This window comes from Typopeltis vanoorti, chromosome 26 (genome assembly GCF_054136105.1).
Source record: "Typopeltis vanoorti isolate ZY-2024b chromosome 26, IOZ_Tvanoo_1.0, whole genome shotgun sequence".
Lineage (NCBI taxonomy): Eukaryota > Metazoa > Arthropoda > Arachnida > Uropygi > Thelyphonidae > Typopeltis > Typopeltis vanoorti.
This window is the reverse complement of record NC_143574.1, coordinates 7,370,786-7,398,580: the sequence shown is the minus strand read 5'-3', so window position 1 is coordinate 7,398,580 and position 27,795 is coordinate 7,370,786. Positions and strand designations below refer to the sequence as shown.

General features: G+C 34.8%; 1 protein-coding gene across 1 annotated transcript; it reads left to right on the top strand.

Annotated features, from left to right (window-relative positions):
- The first annotated feature begins 57 nt into the window (after positions 1-57).
- Trmt112 (tRNA methyltransferase subunit 11-2) lies at positions 58-27,795 on the top strand. Its single transcript, XM_090414947.1, has 4 exons — positions 58-276; positions 11,430-11,531; positions 21,267-21,359; positions 24,125-27,795. The coding sequence occupies exons 1-4, from the start codon at positions 199-201 to the stop codon at positions 24,224-24,226; spliced, it is 375 nt and encodes a 124-aa protein (XP_090271073.1). The 5' UTR covers positions 58-198; the 3' UTR covers positions 24,227-27,795.

Genomic DNA, 27,795 nt, shown 5'->3' with positions numbered 1-27,795 from the left:
TTCATTGTGTATATGCAGTATTTACTAAGATTATTCTGTTCCTTCCATTCATTATCTTGTCTTTTATTTTATTTCATTTTTTATATCAGTTTGTTTAGTTTCATTGTGTGTTAGCGTCCTCTAGAAGTAATGCTAACATTAATGATATAAACACGCGTTTGTCTAGTGATTTTGCGGTGTTGTAGATATACTGTCAATATGAAACTTTTAACTCATAATTTAATGACTTCGAAATGCTTAAAAGAAGTAAATGTAGGCTTTCCTCTAGGAATAGTAGTAAGTAACAACATGAAATTTGATTTTTGATTGTGAGATTTATCTTCTTAGTGTAAAGTTAGATTGTACTATTCTTCACCACCGATAATGACGTTTATTACTACATTATTCCAATTAGTGTCATTTCTGTTACGTCCTTTGTTTAAAGGAAATACAATTTTTTTTAATATTTAGACTAAAAGGCATTTTAGGTGACCCTTTCCTGTTAAGGTCGGAAACCGTCATCACCTAAACTATCAGAATACTGGTTAAATTTACTGTAGAATAATTGTAGAAGATTCGAATACTTATTTTGACAACTGCTAGTAGTAAATGCAGTCGGTTGTCTCCTCTTCACGTTTGCTTACGTAGGCGAATGTTCGGAAAAAGCGGCTAATACCAAAAAAAAAAAAAAAAAGTGGTGGTGGTGGGGGGGGGTAAATAATAGCTTGTAGCATGGGTCTGTTCTGTTGTCACTACTGTTGGGCATATTTGTTGCAAGTTTTTCACTTGGTTATAAATTAAATTAAAGATGCCAAAAAAAATGATATTCCTGTTTAAACACTTATCCAAGTGTGAGCAAACAGTTTGCGTATGAAATATCTTCACGATTAGGCTACTTGTATATAGAGGCTAGTGACTTCACGTTAATTGCCTTAGTAACCCATAATTCAAATTACCCATCCTTTTGGGTATGTATAATATGCATTATGGGAAGGGCCACTGTCTAGACCAGTTTTAGACTTATTCAATTACTGGTACTTTCAACAATTAGCTCTGATCCAGAGTATTTTAATAATGTGTGTCACCTTTGTGCTACTTGTATATGAAAAATACTTGAACCTTATTTCTTATGGCTTTCACTGATGAGACCTCAAAGGTCAAAACCAATCTGGGAGTGGCCCTACCCATAATGCATAAAATTATATACACCCGAAAGGATATATAGATTCAAAACCTGATCTGTGCAAAGAACAGAACCAGGCACCAGTACCAAGAATGCTGGCCTCAGAATACTGACGAGCTCAACAGGGGCAGTATGTGCTTAAAAACTATTGAAATCAACAGCATGAGACAACTTCAATCCATAAACACAGAGGATCAGATGCTCGGGAAATATAACCAAAGCTCTACGCACAGATTGTAAACCCCTCTCACAAATCAATCGTGAATGTGGTCTGGTCTCATTTACTGTGACATAGACAAAGATGAAGCTTTTGCCAACAGCCTAAAGAATCAGTGTAGTCCAAACTACAGCCATGCAGATCTGGATTTCTAACACAGTCATCAAATGCTTGCCACATAAAGCCATAATGCACATTGTTGCCATTATTAATGCAATATTAAGATATCGCCACTTTCCAGCTTGATGGAAATTAACAGATGTAATCTTAATTCCAAAACCAGGAAAAGCGGCACACCTTCCCCCCAAACCATCACCCATTCAGCCTGCTTTTCACCTAGGTAAAATAGCTGAGAGAGTAATACTAATAAGATAAATGAAAATCACTAAAGAATTAAATCCATCCCCGATGAGCAATTTGGATTCAGGGAAAACCATTCCACCAAACAGCAAGTTATCAGAGTCCTGGACAACATCAGCAACTCGGAATTTGTGATCACTGAAGTAAGATTTGGTAAGTTTCACTAGTTCTGGTGGGAATTTGGTTTGCAGGAGTTTGCCCAAAGCTTTCTATAGAATATGGCACAATGGGCTTCTTTTCAAACTCCTGCAGGTCAAGTTCCCACTAGGACTAGTGAAACTTATTTAATCCTACTTCAGCAATCACAAACTGCAAGTCATGCTTCGGGGAATAGATTGTTTGAATGCAAAACCACATCAGGCATTCCCCAGAGCTTCCTGCCATCACCTCTGCTCTTTGCTATCTATGTATTTGACGTCCTGCACACAGTTACCACCAATAGTCCCTTTATTTATATATGTGTATATATATATATATATATATATATATATATATATTTATAAGCCTATATATACTTCCCACTGTCGGTAAAGGCCTCTCCCATTACGACAGGTTTTTGGGTCAACGGTGACCCATTCCATCTTGGGAGATATTTATACACTTGTATGAATGAGTGTATGAAGTTGGAAGACAATCACAAACATCCATACCACGGCAGGATTCAAACCTGCAGCTGGAAAGTGGATATGCTAACCAGACTGGCACAGTGGCCCTATACACAGATCATATTGCAATAATGATCTGCTCCCTGCAACTGAAAAACTGCAAAATGCATTTTCAGAACTAGAACAGTGGTTCAAAAAAGGGCAAATAGATGTTAATGCAGACAAGAGTACTGCAGTGTCATTCACAAGACAAGTGTTCCCAGATGGCAAAGTGGTCATGTTTGGCATCCCATTCCATGACAACCAATAGACAAATACTTAGGAGTGCAACTAGATGAAGGGTTTCACAACTCATATTGTCACATCTGCTCAAAAGCAAATAGTGCAATGGGGGCAGCTAAACCTGTTACTGAATCATTGTAGTTGGCTAAAATACAGAACTTTAAACTGCTGTTATACAAGATGCTGATCTGGCCAGTCCTAACGTATGGCTCAGCCACATGGAATAACATAGTGTATTCAAAAATTAGCAAACTACAGATAACCCAAAACAAATGTTTACATTTGTAAGAAGCATGCAGCTTCACTGAGATTCCGATATCCCTGAGATCAAAATTTTTATATGCGAAAAGGCTGCAGAATTCTCTGACAGTGCTAGTATCCACCCAACCCCATTAATCCATCAAGCAGTACATTACAATGAGCATGACCCTGCAAAATACAAACATCCCAGAACTATACTGAAGAGGTGAATTTTTTTAAACCCCTCTTCCAGAAGCCCAAAATAGGCAAGCCATGGCCCTATACATAATAATATCTCAAGACTGTTATAGTTTACCATTTAGCAGTAGACTAAAACAAACAAATCTGAGGACATTTGTCCCAAAAAAACCATCTGAACAAGTAGTTAAAAATAAATAAATAACTGACTGGTAGTCAATAGCCCACAATGGACAAGCTAAGTGTTCAATAATATTCCTTAATCCAAAATTTTTGCTGCAAATCTGACAAAGGGATAAAGGACTACAAGTCCGATCCATTCATCGTGCCTGGACAGTTAACCCTGATGTCTCTTCTGGATCTAACTCCCACTGATGAGCAGAGCTGCTTCTTTCCCTCTTAAGCTTTCTACCTGGGCTTCAAGAAGAACAGTAGGTCTATGCACTCTGGCAGCTTGTCTGCTGCTTTGCCAAATGTGAAGAGTCTGTACATTGATAGTGCTTGCTTCTAGTTTTGCTGGGCTGAGGTTTGGCTTGGTTTTCAGGTGGAGTTTTCCAGACAGTGATCCTTTTAGGGGCACTGACAAGTTACAGATACTGCAAACAAAGCACACTTTGCTTGCTTGCACTTGGATAAGGGATTAAACAAGAATATAATTTCTTGGCATCTTTAATTTAGTTCAGCAGTGTTTGTTAATGTTACATTTGGACTGATGAGTTACTGCTTATTGCATGTGAGTTTGGGAGAGTTCTAGTTAGTGTTGTTGATGTCGAGTCCATTTGGGAAAATTTAAATAGGCTTAGATTGGACAAGTGATTAACAACTGCACTGTTACACTTTGTTGTTCAGAGCTGTATTCCAGGTGATGGATAACTCTTGATCTGGAAATGGTTGGCAGGAAGCATGGAGTTTAGGGGATATATTGCAAAGATTAAACATTGCACTGCTGTTGTGATCCAGAGCAGACTGACAAGTAGAGAGTTTTGTATTGCTGTATATAAGACCTATCTCAGATCTCATAATCTACCTTGTGTGTAGATTTGGTCACACATTTCCATTGTGATGAGGAAACTTGGGAGAGGATGCAGAGACAAGTTACTAGTGCAGTAAATTAGAAAGTTGGTTGTGGGAAGTGGTTGAGAAGGTAAGTGGCAGTTTGACAGATCAGTGCAGTAGTTGATATGGTTGGAATGTTTGAGTTGCTTGAGAAAATTTTTCATTAATACAATACTGTACAGATGGTGCAAAGTCAGAGGAGAATGCGGACATCCCTTAGATAAGCAAGTGTGATAAAAGAGAAACTGAGAATGTATTTTTTGCACCACTATGAGTGATGAGTGAGTGGGTTGTGTTATAAGCACTGTGAATTTTGAAGTTAAAATTGATGGATATGCTCATTAGGTAAGGCTTATGACAAATGATTTCATGAGAGGTTTTTAATAATACAGGGTATTCCATAAGTTCCTAGATATTTCAATAATTAATAAAAATAGGAAAATTGGTATATTAGAGTACAGCTTACACGAAAGTGATTTGCAGGGAAGGAGATTTTTTTTGGCAGGGAGAAAAAAATTACTTCAAAATTTCACCGAGAGATGATGCAGTACCACATGCATCATTTGCAAATAAGTGCTGACAACTCGTAATGAATGCAGGCAAATTCCCAGTCAAAAAATAATAATAAATATCTTTTATCACTTATAAAATGCATGCAATTTTTTTTCTTTCACAGATAAATACTAATATCGAAGTGTTAACATGATCAGCAGTTTCCTGATAACCAAACCCCCCCCCCCCCCCCAGGGATGTACAGGGTAGTAACATATTATTATTATTTAGGCCTCCAAGGAGTCAAAAGACCATTCACGGGAGGTCCTTCCTAGGAAACGCAAGTCTATCAAGACATCATGGAGATCCCTTCTAGGAAGCGCAGTCTATCATATTACTCGAACTCATTGACCGTTCTCGCTCTCACCACTCCATCAGGCAATGCATTCCATAGTTCAACCACCCTCCATGCAAAGAAACCACTCCTCACCCTCTTGCTCACAGTTTCCTTTCGTAACTTCCAGGGATGGCCCCTTCTCATCACTCCTTACCGCTATTCAACCAAACAAAAAAACTCCCCAGTGTCAACCCTGTAACCACCTCTCAACAGTTTAAAAGTCTCAATCATGTCACCTCACCTTCCTCTATCCACCAAACTCTGCAGTCCACATTCTCTCAGCCAATCCTCATAACTAACATTGTACAGTCCTGAAACTGTCTTTGTTATCTGCTTCTGCAGATAACAAAGTTTTTCACAGTTAATTTATCCCCTTCAAATCCTGGGGACCAAATCTGAGAACAATAGTCTGTGTGGTCTGTTTAGGGTTTTATACAACAGAATGATAACTCTTTTATCTCTACAGGTCAGCATCCTTCTCATTATTGCAGTAATCCTCTGTGTTACCTTCACTACCTTTGCAATATGTCCCTTGAATTTCAGGTTTCTATCAATCACCAACCCCAGATCTCTTGGCTCTGCTACTTTCTCCAGTATATCTCCTCAAATACTGTATGCAGCATCCCATCAATGTGTCCCAAACCTCAAGACCTTGCATTTTGCTGCATTAAACCGATACTCCCATTCATTTGCCCATCTGTCTAGCTTATTCAAATCCTCTTGCATGACTACCACATCTGCACTATTACTAATAACCCTTCCCAGCTTCACATCATCTGCAAACAACTGAATATCCCCTTGCAATCCACTGACATTGTCATTGATATAAAGGTTAAGCAATATAGGTCCGGTCCCAGTACTGAGCCCTGTGGGACCTCACTTGTAACTCTCCTTCCTTGAAACTGCCCCACGTACACAACTCTCTGATACCTATCAGACAGGGACAGCCAATCCTGAATCTACTTGACCAACCTGACATCCAAACCCATGTGCTGCAACTTAAATATCAGCTTATCATATGACACCCTGTCAGATGCTTTCACTAAATGCAAGAAAATGGCAGTATATGCCTTTCCCTCATCTACTGCTCTTGTAACTTTATTATAAAAGGCTAGCATATTACTAAAACAAGCGTGCCCCCTCAGAGATAACATTACCCTCATCTGCCCAATGCTGTATATGGTCCTTCACTAATTTCTCTAAGATATTTCTAACTACTGATGACACACAAACTGGCCTATAATTAGACACTTCCAGTCTGCTACCACCCTTATGCAATGGCACTATCTTACCTTCCTTCCATTTCCTTGGCACCTCTCCCATAGCCAGACTTTCATTGAAAAGCCAGGTCAAAGGAGCTGTCAGTTCCTTAGCACATTTTCTCAAAACTCTTGAAATACTATCACATCCCACAGCTTTACTGACATGCAGAGTACCCAGTATTTGGAACACGTTCTCCTCTAAACCATGAACCTGCCCTATCCCTCTAGTATTAAAATTTACTCCTCCAGGATGAAATACACCAATAAAGTGTTCATTGAACAATTCCACTATATCCTCTGCATCAGTCACTCTATTCTCATTTTTATCCCAGAATGTCATTCTTCCACAATCATTTCTCCTCCTCCTACTGGCCACATAGCTAAAAAATTCCCTAGGATTTTCTTTGGATCTTAGGGTCAATCTCTTCTCATATTCCAGTTTCGCCTTCCTTACCATACTAGTCGCTCTCCTGGCTTGTGTCTTATATTCTTCATGCATCTGCTCTTTGCCTGTCTCCTTATATTTCTTCCTTAGTTTCTTTTTTCACATGGAGCTCCTGTTTAATATTTTTTGTCATCCACTTTACACCATATTGTGTCCTCTTCTTCACTTGTGGAATGCAGCTTACTATTGCTGCTTACAAATATTCCTTCACAGTTTCCCAAGAACTAACGATATCCTGGCCTTCCAATTCCTCCCTCCATGAAACTTCCCCAAGTTGATATCAAAGACTATTATAATCATGTGCCTTATAATTCCACATGTTCCTGTGTCTTTGATATTCCTGCATGTCTATTCATCTTCTAAGTCAAAACCACACTTATTTCTCTCTCCAACTGGTGGGAGAGATATCATCTGAGTTATTATCAATTCATCTGATTCTATGACCAAATCCAAAACTCTTGAACCTCTTGTTCCCTCTATTACATGTTACCTAAGACATTTGTCCCTCAAGAATTCTAGAAATTCCATTCCCTTATTGTTGCATGCATCTTCCTCTCCCCAATTTATACTGCTGTAGTTAGTCTCCCATAACAATCATTCTTCTTGCACTTGCCAAGCTCAGCTGTCTAAACATTTCCTGGTTCCCACCCTATGTGTTCCTTGGTTTGTAGCAACACCCCACTAAATATCCTATCTCTATCTCACACTATATGCTTTCAAAATCATTAGTGTCACTACCTTCCAAAGTTTCCACTCTTAGAGGACATAAGTCGTCGCTTATCATAAGCAGTACTCCATCACCACGCTTTCCCTTGCTTCAAGACTAGTAGTTATACAGGGTAAAAATTAGCTGTGGCATTAACAAAAGTTTATAAATTGACCTCGTCCATGATTAAACATACTGATATATTAAGCAACTTTGTAAAATATACCGAGGCTGATGTCTAATTACTGTGAGATTTGCTTGACTGTTGACCCAGCACAAAATGTTTCAAGCCCTACACATAGTTCATCTCATATAATTCCATTCACCTTTTAGTAATTAAAATATATCAACGAAATATGGAATTTCTCTTAGTTATTAGTTTTAATATATCCTGAAACTAATTCTTTTCCCACCTCTACATAGTGTTGATGGTATGCCTGCCTGATATGCAAACAAAGCATGAGAGAATTTTCTTGTCCCGCCATGGGTAAACACAATACAAGATGATTTGTTTCTACCTTTGTTTCTGTGAATGTGCCAAACACTGATCTCCCTACCATTGGGTGAGAAAAATCTAGTGAATGTCAGCACTGCCAAACAGTCCTGTCTTATTCCTTACAAGAAAAATCTCACTTTACTTCCTCGAAGATCATTTCTTATCTAGCCTCTCCTGGTATAAGGATATACATCTTTTGGCCTTCTCAGTCTCCAAAACATTTGACATTCTCTTCCATTCAAGACATTACTTCTCTACTCTAATCTTTAAATTCTGTATCCATCCATTCTTAGAATACTGTTCTCACATTTGAGATGGTGCACCAAAATTCTCCCTAAGAACGTTTAATTTTAAACTGAAAATGCACACTCTGCTTAATAGGTGATGCCTCTTCCACTGACTCTGTGGTAGTCACTGTTTCTGCTTTTTTAAAAAATTTTTTTATAGGCATTTGTATGTTTGATGCTCCTATAAACATGTACATTGTTCATCTTCAAACTTACTGAACCAACTTCTTACTTTTCTTTTATTCCATCTGCCTGTGTTCTTCGGAACATGTTTTCCCCAAGAACTAAGTACAGTGTTTTCCCAAACCACGACATTGCTGTTGTGCTATTTTTAGTTACCTCTTGTGTGTGAAGTTTTTAATAATAAAATCTGCAGAGTGGATGATTGCAGGTATTGAATTATGTTGAAAACTGTGTTAGCTGTATATTTTAAAAATAACTAATTGTGAATTTTAGCCATTTTTAAATTTCAATAAACATAAATTTAACCATACTACTCCAGCGCTTTGAAAATGTTAACCTTGGCAGATTTTTAAGGTAATTACATGGCAATTTTAGATAAACTTAGTCCACTTAGTGTCTAATTTTAGTTGTTGATACTGAAAGATTTGCACATCATAGTTTTCACTAAAAATGTCTAAAAAAATAAAAACATTTTAATTTCAACATACTTGAAATTTGAGCTATTTTATCGCAATATATATATTGGATCTGATTTCAGAAATTATTATTCTCACATATTTATTACCTTTAATAATTTTATTGCTGAAAGTTTTGTTTTTAATTGATATGTGTTGTAATAGACAAGGCTCCAATGGTAGGCAATTCTGCAATGCATTGTGTCTATATTTAATGGCTAATAACAATTTATTTGTGACTCTATACTGATGTACAGGGTGGCCATAAAATAACTTTCCCTATGGAGGCATCTGTAGCTAAAACCAATAAACAGAATGAGACCAAATTTTATATTGAGACTTTTGAAGGCATGGGGAGATGATTTCCGAGAAAAAAAATATTTAGTACCAGAAGTTGCTGATAGGGGAATTTTTGGGGCTGGTGGAGCCGAACAAGCAGATAATTACATTAAAGGCAGATAAAATGGAATAATAACATTTTGACAGGGTAAGCAACAGCCACATCACTCATTCCAGCTGGATATGTGGCGCGTTACAATAATAAGAATAAGAATAATAATTAAACTAAAACAGCAACTTCCGAGAGAGAGACAGAAATTAATGTAGTGATTGAACTCACAGGAAATAATGTTTTATTCATCAGAATCAGGGTCCGCTTGACCATATACATGATTTTCAATGTGCTGACCTTTCTTGTGTACAACAAATTGCATCTGGTGTGCGACATGCTCTACAGCTGAACATAAGGAGTCGGATTGGATGTTCATAACAGTCCGTTTTATGTTCTCTTTCAAGACATGCAAATTGGGAACACTACCAACATACACAACGGATTTCAAATACTCCCTCAGCCAAAAGTCACATGGAGTGATGTCCGGGGATTGAGGCAGCCAGCCATGCTGTTGGAAAGAACGGACTGATAACTGTTTCATTACTGAAATGCTGGTGTAAAAGGTGCCGTACTGAACGTTCAATGTATTGTTGTGCTCCATCCTGCATAAAAATTATGGAGTCCAAACATCGTCTTTGCTGCAATGCAGGAATGACAAAATTTTCCAGCATTCGTCGATAAATCTCTCCAGTAATGGAGCAGGTTACAGGATCTGTAGGGGTAATACACTCAAAAAAAGTATGGTCTTATTATGAAATCGGCTGTGAAGCCACACCACACGGTTACTTTTGGAGAATGCAGTAATACTTGCTGGATCACTTGGGGATCTTCAGATGTCCAAATTTTACAAGTGTGAGTGTTGACCGACCCATTCAGATAAAAATGAGCCTCATCACCCCACACAATATTCTCCAAGGCCAGTCATTGTCGACCTCCATTCGGGCAAGAAATGTTAGTGCGAAGGTCATGCAATTATCATAATCTGCAATAGTTAGTGCTTGCACATGACTGAACTTATACGGATAGAAGTGAAGCATTTTCCATAAGATTTTCCAGACTGTAGCATAAGCCATGTCAAGTTTGCGAGCAATGGCACGAGCGCTTGGACCAGTACTGGTCCCTGTGTCGTCGAACACCACAGTAGCAACATCTGTTATCGTCTCTTCTTGCACTGCTTTCCGTCCTCTGCCAGGTTTAACTCCCAGTGATCCAGTGTCTTCAAATTTCTTAATCATAGCTCTCAGTGCTACAGCTGACATAGGACCTGTACGCAGGTTATGAAGCATTCTAAATTCCCGAAGGGCTGCTACGGCATTGCACTGCTTAAGGTAAAACAACTCAACAAGTAAAGCACGCTGAGGCAAGGTAGGACGCATATTGAGCACAATTCGTCAGTCATTTGAATAACTCCCTGAATGGTCCCAATTCCTTTTTAAGTGGAATTGGTGGCGCTGCTGTCACATACACACATTAAAATTTGCATAATCCTTTTTACTTGCATTTGCTGCAAATATTTGACTGCTTTCGGCTCCACCAGTGCCAAAATTTTCCCTATCAGCAACTTTTGGTATTAAATCTTTTTTTCGTGGAATTCATCTCCCCATGCCTTCGAACGTCTCAATGTAAAATGTGGTCTCATTCTGTGTATTAGTTTTAGCTAGAGATACCTCCAAAGAGGGAAAGTTAATTTATGGCCACCCTGTATTTATGTCACACAACACTTAAACTTTCTTTAACATACATCAGATAGATTTTTAAAAGAAATCTGTTACTTAAGAAACTACTTCTAAATATGAGAAGATTATGTAATTATGATGCACATGTTAGTAAGCTCTGGTTTTGTTTTTAGTTACCAGATTGATGAAAAAACATAATTACCAAAGCAAGATTTCTTTGTTATTTTTTCAGTATACTTAACTGTGTTCTAATGCATTAAAACATTGTTAAGTACTGTGTTGTAATGCATATTATATTAGAACTTGTATATCTGCACATATATATATATATATACACACACACACACACACTGGATTCCTACTATAATGTGATCAATGTAGTGGAATTCTTCACAACAGAGATTCAAATTTCCAAAATTTACTGTTGGATTTCTTGGCTTTATAAATAAATGTCTGTCTATATACATACAGTGTGTTTATTTTTTTAACTGTAGAGTTTGATTTGGAAATTTATTATAGGCCCGTGAAGTAAAAAATGCGAAGGTTGATTTTAATCCAGATTTTGTAGCTAGAATGATACCAAAACTAGACTGGGATGCTCTGTGTCAAGCTGCAGAAAGTGTAAGTAGCATTCTGTTTTATTTCATATCATAAGTAAATAAAATTTCTTTCACCGTTATTATTTTAAGATACTCATACTCTGGTTGTAGTTTAGAAGCTATACACTTGATATATCTTATTAACAAGATGTTTTTTATAGAAATGTGTTGTAGACACAATGATACTTTTAAAAAAAATAGTTTAACACATGTATAGAAAATTAGAATTTATTTGAGGGAGAGAGCAAAAGAATTGGTTGCAATGTTCAAAATATTAACGCAAAAATGGGTCAAACAGGTCGCATGTCTTCCCTCAGGTAGTCTATCCTTCACTGCCTACTGTAAGCCTACACATACCGGCCAATGTATACATGCAAACTCATATCACCACCCTTTGCAAAAAATTTGGAATCATTAACACCCTCAAAAAGAGAGCTATAACAATTTGCTCTAATGAACAAGCCCTTAAACAAGAATTATAAATTATTAGCAACACATTTATAAATAATGGCTGTAGCAAAAATACTATCAATAAAGTTCTTCATATAAAGCAATTACAGTAAAACCATAACTATCTCATACATTAAAGGGTTATCAGAAAAAAATAAATAGAATTCTACACCCATTATAATCTTAATGCCGCTTTTAAACCACCTATAAAATTAAAAAAACATATTCAACTCCTCTAAGGATCCTTCCCACCCACCCACCCCAATTGGCTCACTCTGGAATTTATTGTATCTTTGCACCTTTAACATACCTTATATTGGAGATACTGGACGTACTCTCACTTGTCTTGGTCACATCTGAGTGAACAGGAGACAACACTATCTGGTTGTGTTTTGTTGATATATTTGTGGTTTGGTCCCACTTAGAAACAGATTTGCTTCATTTTTTTGACAGAATAAACTCCTGATATAACTCCAAATCACTATTGAACATGAATCTAATAGTAGGAAGGGAAATAACAAGGATTTTTCTGCAAATACAATTTGTACACTACTTTCAAACCACTGGGAAAACTATCTTCTTTCCTACCATCTACTACAGATAAATTTTATCTAGTGTCCGTCAAGTACCCCTGTGCATATTAACTTTGCTATTTTGTGTACACTGGCCATTCTGCTAAGAATGGCCAGTGTACACAATCAGAATCGAAGAGCACCAAGATTATGTAAGATTTCTAGAATCAGAGGGTTCTGGTCTTGTTTTTCATGCTATCAACACTGAACAGAACATAGAATTCATTGGAACTAGACAAAGATGTTGTGCAACAGTAGATTTAAATTTGATCGTAATATATTCTCTAATCTTAATCAGACAGACTGCATGCCTGTCTCCAAGTTTTGGGTAGTATTGGCCATAAATTTTGATAAACTTAATTATTTTCGATTTGAATTACACAACTATACCTGGCCTGGTTCATTGGAACTTTAAAGTGTTGTCTCCTGCTAACTTAGCTATGACCAAGTCACATGAAAGTGACATGCTTTTTGATTCATTCTTATACTATTGTTTTGAATGTTAACTAATTCTTTTGTTCTTATCCCTGAATGATGCTCATGTTACAGCTAGTGAAATACATAGATGTTAATAAATTCTAATTTCCTTTACATGTGTTAACCATTTTTTTTAAAAGTGTTGATGTAGCTTATTAGCAGAAACCTGTGCATATTGCATGGTATTGATTACTTTATTGGTAGCGAGGAGTAGGATGGTTAGCTCAGTTTTACATGTGTTAGCCTAATACTGTCTCATGCTTTTCTTTTAGCTGTGACTTGTACAGGATAGTGCACAAAACATTGACATAATGAAACGTTTTGCAAAAATTTTATTTATTGGACAATGTAATGGCACAAATCATGTCAAGGCATGAAGTTGAAGGTGAGTTAGCCAGTCTCATACAGAAGGTAGCATGTTTTTTCTTCCTAAATACTGGGCTCTTCATCCTGCAAGACAAGCTGGCCAGTGAATACATTCAGTTACAGACAGATTTTGTATATAAGCTTAATTGTCTTGTAATACTGCTAATTAGTTTTATGAGGCCAAATTATTTGCTCATATAAGTCATTTTGCCCCAACACATTGAGAGAAAATGTGGTGTATCAGGTAAATATTACAAACTGTATGATCCATACTTAGATCTTTGGGAAATATTTTTCTACTAACAAATTTGTATTTGTATTTTTCCCTTCAGCCTTATGGCTTGTGGGGTAGCAAATATGCTACTATACCAGGGAGATGATTATGAAGCAAGGTGGTTTCCCATTGCCTTCCTTGCCATAAGTATTTATGACTGTAGCCATGTACTAACACATTTAATGTCCTCTATTTAATTTAATAACTTCTTGAAGACATAAGCCAATGTCTGTAATGATCATGCGATATGTCTGCCAATCTTGTGACACAAAGTAGCTGTGGTTCTCAGTTTCATGAGATTAGTAGATTTCTTTAGAGACGACTTCTTTTTTCATGAGCTGTTATGTGTAAAAATGAAGTTCTGTCTAAAATTTTGGTGACCAAAAAATTGGCAAGGACACACAGATCATGGGGGGAGGGGAAGAGTAGTAAATAATGTTTTTGATAGAATAGCTATCTCGTAAGCAGACAAGAAGGTAACTGTAAGATGCGTTTGGCAATATTGCAATCTTATAATTAGAAGGGGAGAGAGAGAGAGAATAAATGTTAGCTTCCTGTGCTGTATTCTGTCTGTTTTCTAGTGCCATGCTTGTGTTTTTCACTGTTTATTGCTTACTTCATTTCAATGAAATTGATAATCCTCAACCTCTAGAAACATTCTTATCTCCCTTTTTCATTAGTGTAGAAAAAAAAAATTGCTGTAAACAGATGTGCCCAGTCTGCTATGAAGGTTTCATTAAATTAACATCATTTTCTAACTTTGAGATAATTAGAACAACAGCAGTATAATTCTAAAAGTGAATAAAATGAGTAACTGTAAATGAAAGTTACTTGGCTAAGAAACTGATATTTACTCCTCCCCAACATATTACAATTATGTTGGAGGTTTAATGGATTTTTTACAACACTCAAAAAGAATTAAAATAGAATTTAATACTTCCTATATTTCGTCCTAGTCACTAGGACATCTACGGGGATTACAAAAACAAGTAATGTAACATGCACACAAAAACTTACAATACTAAGCCCAACCACGTGGGTAACACTAAAGTCCTATCTAGGTGGAGCGCCCTCTAAGGGCGGTAGTAGGTGGCCTGGAATGTAAGGTGGGACCTCTGGTGACCTCATCACCAGAGGTCATCATTTAAAGAATCCTCAGAAGTGATAAGATGACATTGCACCTGAAACAGAAACCAGAACTTCATTTTTCATGAAATTTGGAAGTTTCTTGTACTTTTTTGTAATCTTTCAGATGTCAGTTTATTCTAGTAACAATCCAAAGACTATTATATATAAGTAGACAGTCATTCGGATAATGCTCCACTTGTCAAATTATACTTATGAATAATCTGCTTTTATTAATATTATATTTCAAAACTGTTATTAGCATTCAGATATTTGTGCGTTTTTTAATGTGTATCTTCCCAACAAAGCTGTTAGTTATTTACAGCAAAGCATGTAAAAGTTTGGGGTTTCTAACCATAATAGATCTATGGGTAAAATCCTATTCATATAGTTTGTTTATTCTACTGTCCTCATGGTTTTGTTTCAGCGTGTTCAGTCATCTGCTGGAGAAGGGAATGTGTTAGGCCCTTAAACCGGTGCAAACAAGATTCCTCAAATTAATTCAGGACTCTAAATTATTTTTCTAATACAGTAAATTTCAGTTAATTGGGCCACATTGGGAATAGCATAATCTGGTCCAATTAAGCGGCTGCTCCAGTTACATGAAATTGCACATAAAGAGTTTAAAAGGTTTATTCATGTAAGACAAGTTTTTCATTTCTTGAGTAGCAAAGTTATTGACTTATAAACAGTTCACTTTAATTGAAGTAAAATATTTCCCACAAAAATAATTTAATTTATATACATATTATAAATGCACATGCAGCTCTTAGCAGTTAATGGTGTTCTAGGAATTGATCATGTGTAGCCTGCAAATTAATAAAATCAGCATAGGTATCTAGTGCAGATATAGCATTGCCTTCCTGAATGAAACAGAGTTGTAATCCAGCAGTAAATTTTCTAGTATTTTCAGATGATGTACTGAGCTGGTAAACTCACCATTCTAATCCCTTTAAAGCATTTCAAAGCTCCCCCCCTTTTTTTTTTTCTAATAATTAAAAGCTTTTGTTTACCAGTTCTTGTCACACTGTTAGCATAAACTGTTACACCATAGCTTTCTCTGTTGCAGTGTAGTGTGTTTTTAACACAGGGAAATCAGCTGATGTAGCACGATAAAATGTCTTGTTTCATCAGCACTAAATTTTTTTCTAATGCTTCATGTAGGACAGGTTACTGGCTGACCTAGTTAAATGGCATTATGTCTCAATTAAACAGTTTTCCTATATTTTTGCCTATTTTCATAGTTTTGGTCTTTATATTGCTGATTTTCATGCCAAATTTGTTACAGATGTTATTACATTTAGTTACCAAATCCTGGAGACTTGTACTAGATATGTTTAGGAGTACAACATCATCTGCGTAAAGCAAAGAGACAAGTTTGACATCTCTGATTCTAATATCAGGCCTATTGCCACTTTCTTTCTTATTGTGATCTATATAGATGAGTGGAGCTAATGTGCATCCTTGTCTTACCTCTGATTTTACATGAAACCATTTTCCTGTATTTTTTCAATTGACTGACAACTTAAATATAGACTATATATTGCTCTGTACAATGTTCCATTCATCCCATATAATTGTAGTGTTTGAAAAATTTTTCCCTTGGCACCTTGTCGTATGCCTTTTTCCATATATCTACAAAACCTAAGTATAGATAATTGCCATATTCTCACGATTTCTCAACTATTTGTCTTAAAGTTAAAATAAAGTGAAGATCACCTTAGCAGCAAATTTATTTAGTAATAGTAAATGTTATGTTCTTTCATTTTAATGACAATATTGCAGAAATATCTTCATGCTATTTTTAGATGCTGGCATTGAAAATCATTATATTAAATATGTATAAATAATGCTTTTCAAATAACATTTAATGAAATGTTATTTGAAATGAACTTCTGTTTTCTTTCCTTGCCAAATACCATGATATGGATAGTCAAGCACTTTAGTTTTAGAAATGAGTATTTCTGCTTTAATGAACAACAAATGTTAGATTCTCTTTCCGATTGCGAGACTTTTGTCTCGCAATCAGAACAATCTCAGGTTTGGTTGCGTGAGTTTTGTGAAAATGAGGAGGTGGTGAAGATTCAGAGACAGATGACCAGATAGTGAAAGACCTAAGGGATACTCACTATGAGGATAGATTGGACATTTGTGTGTTACATATGTAATTGCTGCTCTATCACACTTCTGCTTTTCAAAGACCATACTAGGGACACAGTTGGTCTAGAACTGGAGGTAGTGCATCCGCTTAATGCTTTTAATGACAACTGTGTGTTACTCCTTGACTAAGAAAATTAATCAAGCACTATCATCCCATAGGTGGGTTGCAAATGGTCACCATTGAAATGGAGCAATTGCTACATGCATTTTAAAATGAAGTAAAAAGGTTTAGCTCTATGCACAATTAGAAAACTATGTAAGAGAGAAAATAACATATCAAAATAACTGTGGTACTTTCCACGGCTAAATAAAATTTAAACAAAAGAGAATTAAACATTGTTTTAATGATTACAATTCATTCAACTCAAGCTACTCAGAAAATAGCTAGCTTAGTTTGTGGTATACTACATCCTGTGTTTTACCAGCATTGCTTGATATGTGAATGGGGTTGCTAAGTCACTCTTTAACATACCAATTCTGTCCATCCTTCATCTTCTGAAGAGAATTCCACCTTTGGAGAATAAGACACCTCCATCTAATTATACTGCTCTCCTCAGTAGCTATATCATGTGAAATTTGAAAGTGAGTTGAATGATGTAACAGTTTGGAAAACAGGTTGTTTTCGTTCAGTTCTTCTTATTTCCAAACTCTTTTTATAAAGAATGATTTGAAGGGTGATTTTTTTTTTGTGGTTTCTGCCTGTCATCATTAACATGATATCACATAAATGTTATTATTATTCTACTAATTTTAATAATACATGAGCTTTTTCTGTAACAAGTGTGGAAATTAAGTTGCTTCAATTCAGTAACAACAGAAACAGTAGTTATGCACAAACTGTGCAATAAAACTTTTGTGGTTCTTGGTATTGCCAAGCTGTAAGCCTCATTGTTGATTTCATGAACAAATTTCACTTTGTAATTAATATCCTTTCAGCTGAAACTTAAATGAGATAGAGCACATGTGGTTAAGTATCATATATTATTTTTTATTATATTGGGTAGAGTTCTTGAGTTTTATTACTTTACACTCACCTTGCATACACTACTAAAGATGAAAGAGAAGAAAATTTCTGTAAGCTCATCTGTTAATATTAATCTGTAAATTCATTTGAATTAATTTGATATAGATTAATTTAATTACTATATTAATTAACTTTATTAATTTCTATATTAATTAATAAAATTAATATAGAAATTGTTAAAATAAATATTAATAATGTTTGATGGCACTGTGGTAACCTCACCCAAAGATAAGGTGGACCTTGTGGCATTGCTCTTTGATACTAATGAATTTCCTGGTTCAGGCGGTATTCCTTCAGTTGTGCTTCAGAATTAAAACCTACCCTATATCACCTGGCATCTACCCCATAGCATGGAAATAAGATTTATCCAGCATGTACCTATATAAAGAGAGTCAGCCATTAAACTATTGTCCCATTACTCTCACTTCTGTACTTTCAGAATTGATGGTCATCAACAACAACCAGCCTTACTATCTGAAGACTCATCAGTTAATTAGTGAACACTAGTATACAAAGTCTACCGAATTCCACCATTCTCGTTCTGTAGCAGATCCCTCGCTAACCTTACCTACCTTTAGACAAGGCCATGGAAAGATTTGGAGAGACCCACATGATCTCAAACATTATTAATATTTATTTTAAATATTAATAATATTTGATCAAGGCCTTCTGAAAAAGCTATTGTCTTATAGTCTCCTTCCTGCCCTTTGTGATAGGATTGCCACCTTCTTCTCGTCATTTGTTGCATGCCAGGGTGAATAGTTTCTTCTCATCTGGTTTTTCTGTTTATGCTGGTGTACCACAGGGTTTGTACTCTTGCTGATGCCCTTCCTAATTACATCGATCTTCTTTTCTCTCTCTCTGACTTCAAAGGCTATTCATAATTTTATTGATGACAGTATTCTCCATTCCTCTTCATGAGAAACCTTGTAGTACTGACTGGAATGATTGAAGCTGCAAGATCTTCCATAATTAGTGACTTAAATACCATTCTTAAGCTGGGTGATGGTAACTTAGTGAATTTTGATGTTATTAAAGTTTAGTCCTGTCTTATCCTCAAGGAAGATTGTGCTTCACACCCACTTACTTTTGGTAATAATGTCCCAATATCTTTTCAAGATCAATTTTCCCTTCTTGGGTTGACTGTTACATCCAGCTTATCCTGACACAAACATCAATGGCCTCCTCAGCCTTAAAAAAAAAAAACTTGTTCTTTTTCATTCAAAACATTTCTTCTCTCCTGCTCAATGCTTAACAATTTGTTTCAGATCCAGCCAACCTTGGAATAGTGTTCTCATATTTAGGATGGTGCACAAAAAACTTCCTAAGAATTCTTGATGATATAGTGAAGGCATTTCACTTAATAGGTGAGCACCCCCCCCCACTCTCTCTCCCTCTCTCTCTCCCTTCAATCACTTTTCCTGGTGCTCTGTTTCTGCATTATGCCTTTTTGATAGATACTTTTATGGGTGCGAAGCTTGCCATTATATCAGGTAACCAAAAAAAGTTCATGCAGTTTTTGGTAGAGTTTGCTGCAATGACTTGTTTCATTTTGTAATGGTTTGTAGAGTGCAATTTTTTATGTGCATCATAAGGCACAGATACGCATCAGTCAGTTGGCATGCTCTAACTTGGTAGGTACTCTTTTTCTGTGCGCCCTTTTAAAATGTCAGTTAAACCTGGTGCAATTTGGGCTTGTTAGCTTTACGAATTTAAACTCGGTTTGAAGGCTTCAGGAGCGTCTTGTAAGATATGTGTGTGGCATTTGGAAAAGATGCAGTAGCAAAATGTTCTGCACAGAAATGGTGATGAATCATTTGAAGATGCACCACATTCAGGAAGACCTCCGTTATAATAATGAAGATTATGTGCCACTGTTGAAAATGATCAAGATTAACATGTCAAGAACTTTCACAAATGTTTAACGTGAATTGTGAAACAATTCGTTTACACTTGCATCAACTGGGAAAATCGTGGAAGCTAAACAAATGATTCCCACAAGCATTATCAGACATCAATAAACTTCTAAGCCTATTCTTTCTCACTTGCTTACTTATGATGAAAAAATGGATCTTGTACTCTAACAGGAAGTGAAGTTATCATTGGTTGTCACCAAACGATCCAGTACTGCACCCTTCAAATTGGCACTAGACAATCACGTGCAGGATAGACAGTTCTGCAGTAAAATAGAGATCGAAGTGAAGGTTGCTAGGTTTATTACTTCTAAAGACAAAATGTTTTATAAAAGCGGAATTTACAAACTTGTATCTCATTGGGAAAGAATTGTAGATTGTGAAGGTGATTATTTTAATGAATAAAACATTTTATGAAAATTTCTGCAGTTGTTTAATTTTTATTATGAAAAATTGCAAGAACTTTTTTGGTTATCTGATAGTTCCTCCACCTTCTTCTAATTGCATAAGAACTAGAGCAACCACTTGTCAACACCATACACTGTCCAACTCCTAATATACCAAATGAACATCTTCCTTCATTCTGTTCCCCCTCTATTCTTTGGAACAATCTCTCTCTCTCCCTGGTGAGTATAAACCCAACTGTTTGAGAAATGTTAATAGATTCTTTTCTTTTGTCTTAATCACATGCTCACACATGGCATGTGTTATAGGTCTTGAACTTTCATGTGTGGGGTCATTAAAAAAAACGGATTGCAAAAACCATTCATTTATATCCGATGGTATCATAAACCCATTCGATGCAGGGCTGTGGAAGGGAAGAGAACCTGGATGAGCCCAGTCAAAATGCTTGCAGAAAATCATCTGAAGCTGTGGGGGAGAAGGGTGGCAGTGTTGAAAACATCATTCTCTATTAATAAATGCAGAAATTCCACTGCATGAAAAAGTACTTCCACCTGCTGGGTATTCAGCAGGTGGCAGTACTTTTTCCTCAATTTTATTGAAGTGAGTTCAAGTTTGTATTAATTCTGTTGTGATAGCTATGTGTGTGGGAAGAACTAAATTCACCGTTCATCATTATAACAAACTGCTATACATATTTTAAAGGATGTTTACCATAGGCTATTTCATTGGTGCTTACAAGTCTGCTTTGAGAGTTATCTGTATAGTATAAGTTGAATGTATGTTTCTTTTAAGAATTATGATTGATAGCAGCCATCCTTCTACATAAAATTTTTTGTCTAAATATGCATAAAGTATCATTTTAAAATTGCACTTTTTTACTATTTGCTTTTAATATTTTTGAAGTATGTAATTTCCATAATTTTTTATCTCGATAATGCTCATTTATTGTTCCCTGTCTCCATATTAATTTGATTTTCTTTCATTTGTTTAGATTGGCTGTTTAGAAGATTTGCCACGAACATTGACATCTAACTATGAAAATAATGAAGAATTCCTGAAGAAGGCACATCATGTGTTGTTAGAGGTTAGTTGAATATATTTTATTAGTTTATAAAGAAAATTTTAATTATTGTTCAGTTAAGATGCCTATCATGTAGCATTTCACAAAAGAAGCAATAATTTATTGCAAAACCACATCACTCTACTTGATATTGCATGTCATTCAAGAAGATTAGCCTTGTATTTAATGTTGAATACCATGGCTACTCCTTCTTTTCCTTGATTGCCATTGCCTGAATATAACACTTTGTATTTATTGCTCTAGTACAAATTAATCAAATTTACTGCACCTACTAATTGAAGAAGGTAGATTTTTAGCTACATTTAAATGCAAAAAAAGACCAAATTTATGAGAATCTCTAAAGAAAATAGATCCTAGCCAGAAATATTTATAAACAATATAAGAAAAAGTCAGCATACAACAGAATAGAAATATTTAGGTACCTACTTTACTGATCTACTTTTCTTTATCTTGTTTTCCATCTACAGATGGAAAACAAGATAAAGAAATACAAATAAGAACTGCCATAGCTAAAGACACTTGGAAAAATAAATATCTGCTCAGAAGTTCTGTGGGTCTAGAGACAAAGAAGACAATGATAAGAACATTAGTTTGGCCCGTTTTCACATATGTAAGTGAGACCTGGGTATTCAAGAATTGAGTAGAGCATGTGACAAATGCAGACATACTACAGAGAATGAAAACACAGGAAATGATCCAGAGAAAGGTGAAACTGGCAGGACATGTATTGAAGGGATCAACAGGACAGAGGACACTTACAGCTTTAGAAGGAAAGATTATGGGAAGAGGATCAAGAGGTAAAAAAGGCATGGTTTGATGATATAAGATCATCAAACCATGTTTGATGATCTTATATTATGATCTTCTTTTGTTCCAGCACATGTGACACTGTGCTGAAACAAAAGAAGCTGCCAACAGAGAGGACCGCATGGACATGATGCTGCACTCTCACATTGAGGAAGCTACATGAAGAAAAAGAAAAAAAAAACAATAAAGATTGCAACTAGATTTCCAATATACAGAACTTGAAGGATTGGACATGGAAATCAAAAACGTGGAAATGATATGATTTGAAAATATGAAATTGGAATGCGAGGTCATTGAATCATAAAGAACTGATCAAAGAAGTGTTAAAATGTTAGCATCTGAAAATAAGAAGCAAGGAATGTATGTTAGAATATAATGGAGTATGTAAGGAGGAAATATGTTTAAATATAAAAGAATGTAATTACAGCAATTCCTCGATTAATGCGTTCTTTAAAACAGGCGCATTAATCAAAAACGCACTAATTGAATATAATAACCTATCGGAAAAAGTACAATTCATTCTTCAAATTTCTTTTTTGATCCTTAATTTTTTTATAAAAGAATTAGGGTATATCTTAGGGCTTAGTTAAAGGAAAACCATGAAGCTGAAAGACAATAAAACATATTCAGAATATAAATTTATTATTCTACTTCTTAACAAAGAATTGAGCGAACATAGTTTGGCGGGCATTCTGTTTCTTTTTTTCATACAACTGACGGTATGGCCCTATTGCCTCTTCTGCTACTTCTGCAAATTTTACTACTTCTTTCACCAAATGGAAAAGATGCTCCAACAGCAAGCACAATGGAAGATGTTCGTCAATTGTGTGAATTTTATGCCAGTGATTTGCCTTATACAAATCCACAATTTTGAACACTGAATTCAAGTTGTGGTATAAGAAATTTGAAAAACGTTTGCAATAGCTCCATGCAAAAATGCCGTTGATGAGTTTCAAAGTGTGACAAAATGATATATCCTAACATCTATAACTTATTAAAAATATTTGCAATGCTTCTGGTAACAACATGTCATTTCAGTGAAAGGTCATTTTCTAACTTATGCCTTTTAAAAACCTATTTAAGATCTTTAATAACATGACACAATCACGATTGAACGGACTGGCTTTGCTATATATATATATATACACACACACACAGAGAGAGAGAGAGAGAGATTAATGTAACCATGACTGAAATAATTCAAGAGTTTTGTGAAAAGAAAACTAGATTTTATTCTTTAAATAAATTTTTATAATTACCCAATGAATTTTATTGCATGAATGAAATTTAACGAATTTTAGTTGAACGGATAAAAATATTTTTAATGCAAATTCATTGTATTAAAAATATTCTTATCTGTTCAACTCCCCCCCCCAAAAAAAAAAAATTAAATCCTGGGTGTGCCACTGGCCAGACGTAATAATTATTAGAGCTTTTGAAGTGTAAGAGAATTGACCATACATGTAATAACTTACATGTTAATAGGATGTGGTCAACTTTTATGCCACTAAACATGAGTTGAAGTTTGTGCTTTGTCATTGTTGTTTATGTCTTTTCTTTTTATTTAACATTATTGTGTTCTCTTGTTTTTGTATCTGATATATCACCAAGCAGGTGCCATTAATGACATATTTGTGAAATATCTGTTATCCATAAAATTATGATCTAACAAGAAGTAATATGACTACAAATTCCTCAATTATATTGCTAAAAAGTGAAGTGGCAATAACACTATTTAATCTAATTTCTATGTAATTTCATTCAATATTGACTTCAGTTTTCTTTTATATATATATATATATAAAGGAAATTAAATGACTTTATACTGAGAATGACAAATTTATTTTTTAGATATATTTATAAGGTATAAAGTCATTTAATTTCCTTTTATATACAGTTCTACTGAGTAAATAATGAACATTAATATATATATATATATAATTTAAATTTCCTTCTTTTAGGTGGAAGTAGTGTCTGGAGATCTGATATGTCCAGAAACAGGAAGAAAGTTCTCAATTAGGGATGGAATTCCAAATATGTTACTAAATGAAGATGAAGTTTAATTCATAATGAGGAAGATGTAAAATATTCATTTGTATAATATCATCAGCTATAGATTGATATAGATTTCTTCATATGTCATTGTCACATTGTTTTCATTATTGTGTTTATGTTATGTATTACAAATAACAGTTTGTAAATACACAGTACAATTTGTTCTGTGCATTTTTATTATGTATTTTCATATTTTCAGTAATGTTAAACACCTAATTTTGTTCTCAAATCATTCAATTAGTATAATGTGAAATAAATGTATTCTTGAAGAGCATCAGTTAGATGTTTATCTTAAATTTGAAGATATTAAATAGCATATTAAAAGAAAATTGCATTATTTTTTTCTATAAAAGTAAACAAAAATGTTGCTATTTACATCCTATACTTGAGCCTTCATACTCAAATCATGGTTATTATCATCATATTGCTGATATATATATGAAAGAATGATCATTGACTCGGTTAACATACATATTTTTTTAAAAAAGAATTGAATGATTAAAACACGACTAGTTTCGGCTTGTAACAGCCTTCATCAGGTGACATTATAAAAGAAAGATAAAACACTTAAACTCTGAAGCTATGAACTATGAACAACATAAAGAGTCTCTATACATAATTGACATTAAAATGTTGTGGTTGTATTTAAAGCTGTTCTTTCGTTTGTTGTATTGTTGGGAAAATGCGTACTTGTAGCATCTCGTGAACGCCAGTACATGATTACAGCTGAATGACTATCTGGGAGGTTGTAGCTCAAGTTATTATTTAGATGAACAGGATTGAAGATGATTTCCCTAGATTCCACGATTTTTCTCTCTGGTTCATCATTGCAACGGAAGATGTTAGTAGATTTTTCCCAGCAGGCTGTGTGACTTTGGCTTTCATCATTAGGATTAGCCGAGAAAAGGATATGACTTGATAATGCACTGGCTCAATGTCTCTTGTAAGTAATGTCCCTCATGTATTCTTCCATACGCATTTCAACAGATTTGTCTGTCTGCCCAAAATAAGGAATATCGCAATCACATAATATTTTATATACACCAGGGTATTTGAGTTGATGATGACAAGGTTTTGGGTTGCTAATTAAGGAACGGATCTTTGGAAGTGGAGTGAACAAGGTTCTGATATTGTATTTTCTTAGAACTTTTGCTAATTTATGTGAAACTGTACTTATGTAAGGAATAGATATATTGCCTTTGAATCTATTTGTTTCTTCTGAGCAATGTCTAGGAGGATTAAGAAGGAATCTTTCAATGATTCTCTTGGAATATCCATTAACTTTGAAATAAGTTTTGAGATGGTTTATTTCTGTAAGAAGTTCATTTGGGTCATCCAGAAGAGAACGGGCTCTATGTCTCAAGGTGGAAATTATTCCAAGCTTATGAGGAGGGAAGTGATGGGACTGACTATGCAGATATCTGTTGGTATGTGTGGGCTTTCTATATATCGATATTTTGAGTTTACCAGAAGAGCGGGTCAGTTTGACGTCAAGAAAAGGCAGGGAATTATCTTTCATGTTCACCAGTCAACTTAATACTTTGATGTCGGCTATTGAGATGTTAGAGAAAAACAATAAAGGAATCATGTCCATGGCTCCAAATAATGAAGACATCATCTACATAATGTTTTCAAACTTTAGGTGTTAAAATAAAGGAAAAGATAGCCTTGGTTTCAAAATCCTCTAAGTAAATATTTGCAAGTACAGAGGATAAAGGATTACCCATAGCCAGCCCATGATTTTGCTTCTATATAATATCTTGAAATCTGAAGTAACCGGACTTGATGCAATGTGTAAGCAAGGCTAACATTTTTTTGGATAACTTGTCCTTGAGTAATATTAGGACTTCATCTGTTGGGACATTAGTGAACAAAGAAGTTATGTCCAAGCAAGCCATGATTTCATCTTCATTAACTGTTATATCCTTGATGTATGAAACAAATTCTGTAGTGTTCTTGATAAAGGATGGCAACTTGCCTGAAAAACTTTTGAGGTATTTGGCAAGATATTTTGAAAGGTTGTACATCAGAGAATTGATACCTTCTACAATGGGGTGTTCTCTTTATGGATTTTAGGAACACCATATATGCGAGGAATTAACGGATGGAGAGAGCGTAGAGATAAGTGAACGTTTCGGGATAATTCAGTGGTTGTTTTTAATAAGCTGTTTGCACGATTTTGAAGTTCATGAGTTGGATCTTTCTCGAGTATTGAGTAGGTATCATTTTGTAGTAATTCAAGCATTTTATTCTGGTAATCTTCAGAGTTGAGGATGACTGTTGCATTGCCTTTATCTGCAGGAAGGATAATTATATCTTTGTTGTTTTTTAAACTTTTAATAGCTTTGCGTTCTGTTAAAGTAATGTTATCTGCAGGTGGTTTTACGTTATTGATAATAAAGATTGATTCAATACGTAGAAGTTTTGCATCTTGTGAAGGGAGAAATGAAGTAGCTTTTTCTATTTTAGTAAGTAGCATCTCCTTTGGTATAAATTTTGGGGAAGGAATAAAGTTTAGACCTTTACTAAGGATGCTTTTTTCTTCATCTGAAAGTATATAAGATTTGTTGATAATGACTTTGTCAACATTGATGTGTAGTTTTGAGAAGTTCCTATTATTTTGTATTCTTTTTAATGTTTCAAATTTTCTTATAAGATTTAATTTATTATATTGTATTGTGGCTGCTTGAGATTCACTGTTTATATTAAAGGTATGTCAACTTTCGTTATCTAGAGATTCTTCCAGTTTCTCCGCTATAGTTCTTTTTTTATTGAAAAGAAAAGCAAAAAAGCAAACTAGTTTTCCAACTCTGTTTGAACCCAAAGGGTTCAAACAGAATTGGAAAACTAGTCTATTAACATTTAGAGGAATATTGAACCAAAAAAGTAGCATCTCTGTGGCCAAAGCCAGTGGATAGAGGTTATGAAACTTTTTTTTTTTCAGCATAGCTGTCTTATATAAATACTAACATCGTTTGTATTTCTTTTTATGTTAATTTCACACATGAAAGGTTGTAAACCTTTTGCAGGCTAAGTTTTAAATAATATGAATTTTAATTGTAAATTATAAATAATATTTTAAATAATAAAAAAATATTGTTTACAAACATTTGAATTTAATATTAGTTAAATGTGTATATACACACTATGTACATATTCAAATAGCGTGTATATACATATATACATGCTATTTGAGTTGCTTCTTCTTAATGAGGAGAATATATTCAGTGTGATATTGTTGGATGTAAATTTAATAATTGATTGTTGATTAATTTATTGGCTTGATCAGAACAGAAAGTGTAATTTGCCATTGATAAAGAAGCCAACATTGTTATTAGGTTGTCACTGAAGAAATTTTCATTGTTTTTGATAGGGAAGAGTAAGCTTCTACATAATGCTTAAATTTTTGTGAAATATAAGTATCTATGTTAAAAATGATTGGAGTAATGCTTGAAATAAGTGTCTTGTACCTCAGGTTTCAGAAGGGTTGTGAAGAGAACGATTCAATTTAAAAATTGTATGTGATTGTAGGTAGATCTTGATCCATAATGTGATTAAAGGATTATACCAGACTCGA

Excerpts from the sequence above, each read along its gene's own strand:
- Trmt112 (XM_090414947.1), top strand. The coding sequence starts at position 199 with ATGAAACTTTTAACTCATAATTTAATGACTTCGAAATGCTTAAAAGAA. Across the intron at positions 277-11,429 it reads GCTTTCCTCTAGGAATAGTA|GCCCGTGAAGTAAAAAATGC; the intron begins GTAAGTAACAAC and ends AATTTATTATAG. Across the intron at positions 11,532-21,266 it reads TGTGTCAAGCTGCAGAAAGT|ATTGGCTGTTTAGAAGATTT; the intron begins GTAAGTAGCATT and ends TCATTTGTTTAG.